At 39.2% G+C, this 9,577-nt stretch overlaps 1 protein-coding gene across 2 annotated transcripts in view; it reads right to left on the reverse strand.

Annotated features, from left to right (window-relative positions):
* Positions 1-9,577, reverse strand: part of CDKL2 (cyclin-dependent kinase-like 2 (CDC2-related kinase)) — a 75,408-nt gene that overhangs the window by 3,225 nt on the left and 62,606 nt on the right. The window contains exons 10-11 of one of the 2 annotated variants that reach the window (XM_006898457.1): positions 4,923-5,052; positions 4,405-4,511 (exon numbers count right to left, since the gene is read on the reverse strand). The exons of the other annotated variant lie outside the window; for it this stretch is intronic. Of the exons in view, the coding sequence (XP_006898519.1) occupies positions 4,405-4,511; positions 4,923-5,052 (237 nt within the window). The remainder of the gene's footprint in view (positions 1-4,404; positions 4,512-4,922; positions 5,053-9,577) is intronic. 2 annotated transcript variants of the gene reach the window in all.

Consider the following 9,577-nt stretch of genomic DNA (forward strand, 5'->3'; position numbering starts at 1 on the left):
GTTGTTCAGCTTCCAAATGTATGGTTTTTCTCCTTTATCATCCTATTATTAATTTCTAAATTTGTAGCATTATGGTCTGACAAGATGGTTTTGTATTATTTCTATGCTTTTGAATTTATTGATGCTTGCCAAATACCTCAATTCTGATAGTTCAAAGATAAGATGTTTAGGTTTAACTATTTGTAGCTCCAGTTATTTGCATGAAAGATGATGAAATAATAGGACATTAGTCTCTGACGTAATAGCATATGTATGTATATGCTATCAAGTCGGAACGGACTCATAGCTGACTCTCTAGTATTTATTCACAGACAGTAAATTGCATGGGAGGAGGTTGCCCATCCTTTTCCCACAGAGCAGCTAGTGGATTCTAACCATGTGCCCTTGGGATTCCAGTGCAGCTTCTTACCACTAGGTGACCATAGCTCCTTAACTATGTTGTTGTGGTTATGTGCCGTCGAGTCGCTTGTGACTCATAACGACCCTATGTACAACAGCCCTAAACTCTGCTCTGTCCTGTGCTAATCACACTGTCTCTGACACATCCATCTCGATTACCTCAGTCACTGAATCAATCCACCTCATAGAGAGCCTTCCCCTCCTGCACTGTCCCTCCATCCTCGCAAGCATGATGTCCTTCTCCAAGGACTGGTCCCTCCTTACAACATGTCCAAAGTCTGTCAGACAGAGCCTCAGAATCCTTGCCTCCAGTGAGCTGCCCGGTTTAACCCTTTCCAGAATGAATCTGTTTGTTTTCCTAGCAGTCCATGGTACTCTCAATACTCTTCTCCAGCACCACAGCTCAAAGGCATCAATTCTCCTTCTATTCTCCTTGGCCATTTTCCAACTCTCTGATGCATAACAAATGATAGCAAAGACCATGGCCTGTATCAGATGCACCTTAGTCTCCAGAGAGACACTACTGCTCTTCAGAACTTTAGAGAGGCCCCTAACAGCAGACTTTCCCATCGCAATACGTCTTTTAATTTCCTGGCTGCTGGTGCCAAGAGTGTTGATTGTGGAGGCAAGCAGACTATAGCTGTGAACAATCTCAATCTCTTCACCATCTATCCTGATGATGCCAATTGGTCCAGTGGTCAGAATCTTTGTCTTCTTGGCATGAAGGCTTCAGTCCTTGACCCTCTGCAGCAAGCGCTTCAGGTCCTCCTCAGTTTCAGCAAGCAGGGTTGTGTCATCTGCATAAGGCAGATTGTTGATAGATAGTCCACCAATCTTGACCTCACATTTCTCCTCATAGAGCCTAGCCTCCCAGATAATCTGTTCTGCATACAGGTTGAAAAGGTATGGAGATAGGACGCATCCCTGGCGTGCACCCTTCCCAATTTTGAACCGTGCAGTGTTCCCTTGCTCTGTTCTGACGACTGCCTCCTGGTCCAAGTATAGGTTTTGCATTAGAACGATCAAGTGTTCTGGGATTCCCATTCTTCTCAGAGTCAGCCACAGTTTTTTGAAGATCTATTTAGTTAAGGATTCCCAAAGAAGAATGGGAATCCTTAACTATATAGATCCTCAAAAAGGTGACTAAAGCAATGAGCTCAAGTGTGTCATATGATCGCTATGAATTATACTCAACTCAATGGCATCTAACAATAACAAATATATACGTGGAGTTCTGGTGACTTGGTGCTAAAAAGCTTAACTGCCAACTCAAAGGTCGATGGTTCTAATCCACCAGCTATTCCACAGAGAAAGACTAACAAGCTGCTCCATGAAACCAACTCGATGGTCGACTATGAGTTGTTTTGACTCAATAGCAATGAACAACAATAGCAATATATAGAGATAGATATTTCTGATATGATATGGCAGTGTAAACCTATTACATTTCATCACCTTTACCATTTAATTAAAAAACTTCTCTCCTCGAATAAGGATAAGTCTCCTGTTTTGTTCTCATTCTATTCCTGTGCCTTTGCTCAAAGGAGTGTAGGCAGCAGTATAGACACAGCATCGTTGGCAGCAGTCCTAAGAGTGGTAGAGAGGGCGGTAGAAGTGAAAGAGAATCAGAGCTGTGTGAGATAGAACTGAGCTGAGTCTGCCAACCCATCTACAGCCAAGTATCTTTGGACCTAGACTCACTGGCAGAGTGGTGGTGGCAGAACTAATTTACAGAACTTTAAGAGCTTTACAAAAACCCCTGGTGATATAGTGTGTAGCATAACAGGATATTAACCAAGCAGTTAAAATCCATCAGTGGCTCCATGGAAAAAAAACAGAAGTCTCCTCGCCCATGAAGATATACAGACTAGAAAACCCAGTGGAGGGTCACTGTTTCAGAATCGACTTGAAAACAGTGAGTACAAACGCTTTCTAAAGCTTGCCAGAACAGGGTAGAGACTGAGGCCATGAAGCTAAGGGGCAGAGAATACCTCACCTACAGCATCCCCGAGAAGAGGAAGTCCTGACTGAAGAATTGTAACCTCAGAGTTTCACACCTGGATTATGGCCTGTTTCTTGCCTAATAAACACTATCATCAGGAGTATCGTCTGAGTTCTGTGTGGCCATTGAAACATATTACTGTATTCAGTATAAAAGCAGTGTTAATTGTAGGAGGGATGGTTGGTGCTGGAATTGACAGAAGAAGTTATAGAGTATGGGGCATAGTGGAATATGTTTTAGTTCAGTGGAACTGTCTTGTGATGCTGTTGCTGTACATATGGATTCTTTCCCTTTGTGAGTTAGAGGAGGTCAGACTACTCTGCCACACAGGCATCTGTCACACTGTTTTGTTTTGGGGTTTTTCCCACACTGTTTTTAATTTGACTAAACAGTCTGTGGTAGACAGAATTCTAAAGATGTCTCCCCCAAACTTTCCATCTTTAGTTATTAAAGCAGCTCTACCTCAGGCATGGTGGGAAAGGGATTTTACAGATGAAATGAAGATTACTAATCAGCTGACATTAAAATGAGAAATGATAATGAATTAACCTTGACAGTCCAGTGTAATTACATGAGCATCTGAAAAGAGGAGAGTAGTTAGAAACATGAATAAAAACTTGAATGCAAAAGATAAATTAGTTTTAAGAGAAAGTCTGATACTCAGTGTGTGACAAAGGACTGTTACTGGCTTTACAGATGAAGTAAGTAGGCCATTAACCAAGAAATGTGGGGGGGCCTCTGGAAGCTGAGAACAACTCAGATGTCACCCAGCAGGGAACAGCAGTTCAATCCTTTCTCTGCATCTCTGGGTAACAGCCTCTGTAATTTGTTATCTTCAATAATACTATTCCTTTTGTTTACAGAACTCTACATAACTACAGAATGTAATAATGACAAGGATGAAAATTAAATTCTAAAACAATTGTATAATGTCAAGCAAAGGTGAGAAATCTGTTTGAACAAATAAAGGGATAGTGATCGATATCCAAAATCTATCCTTAGTTACAGAAGACTCACAAGATTTTTAAATCTTCCTTTCTTTAATCTATTTTTTTAATTATGACTTAAGTGAAAGTTGACAGAGATTAGTTTTCATTCATTCATACACATTTTCCTCCCTTCTCATCCCTCACTTAACTTTCTAAGACTTGTCTTATTCCAGATTGTTCATTGTCACACATCAATGTCTAATTGTCCATTTTTTCAGACTGCCTTTTTCATGTAAAAATGAGTGATATGGATAAATAAACTATGGCACATGCACATAATGGGGTACTAGGCACAACTGTAAAGAATAATGATGAATATTTGATACACCTGACAATATGGATGAACAATATTATATTGAGTCAAATTAATCAATCATAAAAGGGCTAATACTGTATGAAATCACAATCATAAAAATAAATCAAGGAACTTTTTTACACTCAAAGAAACAGACTGACAATTACTAGAGGTGGAAAAGGAAGAGAAGGTAAAAAAAGTGTGAGTGATCTGGCTGTTATAGAAATAAATAGCAGAAATGTATACATTCTGAAGTTAAAAGAGATTATATGGAATCACAAATGTATAGCATACATGAAATGGGTTGCTTAAGAAAAAGAAGGTCAAACAGACTATATGCAAAAAAGAAAAACTGAAGATAGGTAGGTTATACTTTTTGGGTTAATACAGTAAAACAGTATCAGCTATTACTAAATCCACAGTGATACAGAGTCCTTAGCAAGGTTAAATAGATAAACATACATACATACATACATACATATTTACACTCTTTAATCCACAAAAAATAATTTCTGTAAGCTGAGAAAGGCTTATATAGATATATAACAAAGGTTCTAAGTGCAATGAACAATAAAAATAAATTTTGAATGAACTAAAATTTAATTGAGGCCTCATCAATAAACCCTTTCAACTCTTAAGGGCAAACTCTGCTAGAATAATTTAGTAATAAGTATAAGGGGACCTGAGTTCCACACAACCTTCAAAGAGAATTTCCGTACCTGATGCAACACAGCAGTGGGAGTGTGGAGGTCAATAGAGGCCAGAGATGGAATTCGAGATTCTGGAAGATTTTTATTCTCTTTCCTTATTAGCCTGGAATTTCGAGCTAGATGAAAAGAACCGTAAAAACAAGAAATGAAAAATCTGCTATTTTTATAAGCTTTTCACATTATCAGTTTTTCAGCATATACTTATACATATATGTATATATTTACATGCTTAAATATGTCAAGTTACCATTGAACTTTAATATTCTGTTAGCCTATTTAAGGTGCTCTGGGGGCATGGTGTATTATATGTTGCACTGTTAACCAAAAGGTCAGTAGTTTTATAGCCTCAGAAACCCAGTGGAGGGTCTCTTTAGGTTGTCTTTAGGATATTAGCTTGTTGTTGTTAAGTGCCCTATGTACAATAGATCCAAACCCTGTCCAATCCTGTGCTATCCACATGATCTCTGTAACTTCATAATAATTATATAAACAAAAGTGCTGGAAAAAGCAATGCATCATATACATACCTATTCCTTCCAAGGCTCGTAGTTCAGGGAGATGATTATAATTTAGTTCAGGCAAACGGACATCTGTCTTTGTTCCTTCTTTTTCTCTTCTTTTCTTACTTGCCTGGGGGAGGCTCTTCTCACTAGCAACCTAAATATTGTTAGAATGGTTAACACAAATCAGCTTCAAATAAGCGAGGCTTTTCCTCACTTTTGTAACTACTATATTCGTTATGAAATCTGTGGAACTGGTTGTTGTTGTTGTACTGTGCCGTCAAGTCAATTACAACTCATAGTGACCTTATGAACGATAACTCTGAACTTTGCTCTATCCTGAGCCAATCTCACTGCCTCTGACACACCTACCCTCACTGCCCCAGTTACTGTATCAATCCAGCTAGGCTGGGGTCTTCCTCTCCTGCACTGTCTTTCTACCCTTCCGAGCATGATATCCTTGTCCAAGGACTGATTCCTCCTGACTACATGCCCAAAGTATGTGAGATGGAGCCTCAAATCCTTGCTTCCAAGGAGCAGCTTGTCTTCACCCTCTGCAGGACAGATTTGTTAGTTTTCTTGGCCGTCTGTGATATGTTCAATACTCTTGTCCAGTATCACAGCTCAAAGGCATCAATTCTTCTGTCATCCTTGGTCATTGTCCAGCTCTCTGCTATATAGCAAGTAATTGCAAAGAACATGGCCTGAATCTGGTGCACCTTAGCCTCTAGACTGACATCCTTATCCTTCAGCTCTCTGGAGATGTCCCTGAGAACAGCTTTCTCCAATGTTACTGTTTTGATTTCCTGACTGCTGGTATCAAGAGTGTTTACTGTGGACATGGGCAAGCTGAAATTATTAACAAATTCAATCTCTTTATCTATCTATCTATCTATCATCTATCTATTTATCTATCATCTATGATCTATCTATTTATCTATCTATCATGGTTCTGCCAATTAGTCCAGTGGTGAGAATCTTTGAGTTCTTGATGTTGAGCTTCAATCCATATTGCAGACTACAGTCCTTGACCCTGTGCAGCAAATGTTTCCAGTTCTTTTAAATGTCAAAAGTAGGGTTGAATCGTCTGCATAGCACAGGTTGTAGATGAGTCTTCCTTGAAACCAAAAGGCACATTCCTCCTCATTAAAGACCACCCTCTTGAATCATCTGTTCCACATACAAATTGAAAAGGTATGGAGACAGTATGCATAACTGATACAATCCTTTCCTGATTTTGACCCAGGCAGCACTTTTTTTCCCCTCTCTCTATTCTGACAACTGCTTCCTGGTTCAAGTATAGGTTTCACATGAGCACAATCAGGAGTTCTGAGATTCCCATTTTTCTCAAAGTTAGTCCTAATTTGTTGTGATGCTCACAGTCAAGTGCTTTTGCATAGTCAATGAAATGCAAATAAACATTCCTCTGGTACTCTGCTTTTGGCCAAGAACAATCTGATTTTGGCAATGATATTCTGGTGCCATGAACTCTCCTAAAACTGACTTGTATTTCTGGTAGTTCTCTGTTGAAGTACTGTTCAGTCATTATGGGATAATCTTCAGCAGGATTTTACTTGTATGTGATACTAGTGATATTGTTTGATAATTTCCGCACTCTGTTGAGTCACCTTTTGGGGGGAACAGGCTAGATTAATATAAAATGTGGAGAATCTTATATACACATAAAGCTATTTCATGCAATTACTTAAAACCTCTTCCTCATTAAATGCACTTTAAAATGGTACTAATTAAATGTACAAATGGAGAACGTGGGTGCTAAGAATTTCTCCTGCTCCCTATACCAACCTGCAGGGTAAGTTTTAGCAAGCAATAAGAAGTCAAATTACAAGCATTTGTATACTGATCCTTCAGGCCAGGAAGCTCAGACCTTACAAAACTTGCTGGATTTTCAGGAGGCAATTGTTTATATCTATTGAAGATGAATAGGTGCCTTTGAGTTGGGGCATTGGTGAAGAGTACTAAATATATCATAAACTGCCAAAAAACAAGTAAATCTATGTTGGAGGAAATGCAATAAGGGTACTCCTTAGAGGTTAAGGTGGTAAAAACGTGAAAGAACACATTTTGGACTTGTAGTCAGGAGGTACCAGTCTTGGGGAAAGACATCATGCTGGGAAAGGTACAGGGTAAGTGAAAAAGAAAACCTTCAAAGAAGTAGACTGATAGAGTGATCACAACAATGAACTTGAGAATGGAGGAGATTGTGAAGATGATGCAGAATAAAGCAAGGTTTTGATCTGTTGTTCATGGAGTCATCATGAATGGTTATTGTTGTTGTTGTTGTTGTTAAATGCTGTTGCACTGAGTACAACTCATAGCGACCCTGTGAACAAAAGACCTGAACCCTGTTGTATAACTATCATCATTTCTCTAAGCTCATAGAGTTTCCAGAGGCATGTTGTTTAGGAAGTGGATGCCACTCCTGCTTCCAATTCAGAGTTATACCATTGTTATTTATATCTTATATGATACTTCGATGTTGCCTTAAATTGTCAGGGTGAAAGGGAAGGAGATCATAAGAATAATCAACCAGACAAGATCAAAAGAACATTATATCGCCAGGGATAAAGCATGGAAGTCAGGAAAAGATAGGGGGGAAACAGAGCAAGGGAAATATTGTTACACTGAGAAACTACAATCAATGTCACAAAACAAAATATATAAGAATTGTTGGGGGTAACGGTTCAAATCTGCCTGATGCTCTGCCAGAGAAGGAAGGAAAATTTCCCTCCTATACCAGTCAGATCTGATTTGACGGTACACGCACAATAAATAAATAAAAATAAATAAAAAGAATTGTTGGGGATAAGAAATGAACTATCTGTAAACTTTCACTCAAATCACAATAAAAATATAAACTATCTGGGTGGGACAAACACATTAGTAAACAAAACTGGAGATGGAACAAAACTGGCCAAAAATTGCTAACTATTTCCATTATACCTTCATTATACACTAATCTCTCCTTTCATATAGATTTTACATGAAAGTTGTTTTGTATAAAAAAAGTCTGCCACCAGGGACCTCTCCAAAGTGCTAAAGAACAAAAATGCCAGTCTAGAGACTAAGGTGCACCTGATTCAGGCCATGATTTTTGCAACTATTGCTATGCATTACAGAGTTGGACAATGACTGATGATAGAAGTAGAATTGATGCCTTTGAATTGTATTGCTGGAGAAGAGTTTTGAACATACCATGGACCTCCAGGAGAACAAACAGGTTTGTCTTGGAGAGGGTGAAACCAAGTTCCTCCTTAGAGGCAAAGATTTTGAAGCTCTGTCACATACTTTGGGCATATGGCCAGAAGGGACATGTTCTTGGAGAAGGACATCATGCCTGGAAGGATGGAGGACAGCACAGGAGAGGAAGACCCTGGATGAAATGGATTGACATGATAACTGGGGCAATGGGATTAGATGTGTTGGAATCAGTAAGACTGGTTCAGGATAGGTCAGAGTTCAGAGCTATTGCACATCGGGTGTCTATAATTCACAGGCACTCGATGGCACGTAAGAACAACATAATAAAAGGGTTTCAAAGTAAAAAAAGAAAGAAAAACAATTCTCTTTATATAACATTTTAATCCATTAAACAAATTTAAAATCACACAGAGTATCTATTTAGTTGCATATTATATGAGTAGTTGCTGGTCTGTTCTACAATCAACTCCTGGCCTAGTTTTCACAGCTGATACTGAGCTTCTCCAGTGGCTCTTTCTGCAGATGTAATCGATTTGATTCCTATGCATACCGTGAGGTGAGATCCATGTGTATAACCTGCATTTATGTCTCTTAAAAAAACGTGTTTGCGATGAATAAGTCATTGTGCAAAATTCAATCATTCTATGTCCAGATCCATTTCTGTCACAAAGTCCAAGTTTCCCGACTACTGATTCTTCTTCTCTGTTCTGTACTGACTGGAAGAGATCTATATTTGTTCCCATTCCAAAGAAAGGTGAGCCAACAGAGTGTGGAAACTATAGAACAATATTGTTGATCTCACATGCAAGCAAGATTCTGCTGAAGATTATCCAAAAACAACTGGAACAGCACATCAGCAGAGAACTGCCAGAAGTTCAGGCTAGGTTTAGCAGGGGTCGTGGTACTAGGGATATTATAGCTAATGTTAGATGGATCTTGGATGAAAGCAGGGAGTACCAGAGGAATGTCTATCTCTGCCTAATTGATTATGCAAAGGTGTGTGACTGTGTGGATCATAACAAACTGTGGTTGACTCTGAGAAGAATGGGAATCCTAGAACACTTGATTGTGCTAATGCGAAATCTATACTTGAACCAAAAGGCAGCCATCAGAACAGAGCAAGGGAACACTGCATGGTTCAAAATTGGGAAGGGCGTATGCCAGGGATGTGTCCTATCTCCATATCTTTTCAAACTGTATGCAGAACAGATCATCCGGGAGGCTGGACTCTATGAGGAGAAATGCAGCATCAGGATTGGTGGAAGATCTATCAACAATCTGCATGATGCAGATGACACAACCCTGCTTGCTGAATCTGAGGAGAACCTGAAGCGCTTGCTGCTGAGGGTCAGGGACTGCAGCCTTCAATATGGATTGAGGCTCAATATCAAGAAGACAAAGATTCTCACCACTGGACCAATTGGCAGCATCAGGATGGATGGTGAAGAGATTGAGATTGT

Source organism: Elephantulus edwardii, unplaced genomic scaffold (genome assembly GCF_000299155.1).
Source record: "Elephantulus edwardii isolate Elephantulus edwardi_28Jun2011 unplaced genomic scaffold, EleEdw1.0 scaffold00230, whole genome shotgun sequence".
Taxonomy (NCBI): domain Eukaryota; kingdom Metazoa; phylum Chordata; class Mammalia; order Macroscelidea; family Macroscelididae; genus Elephantulus; species Elephantulus edwardii.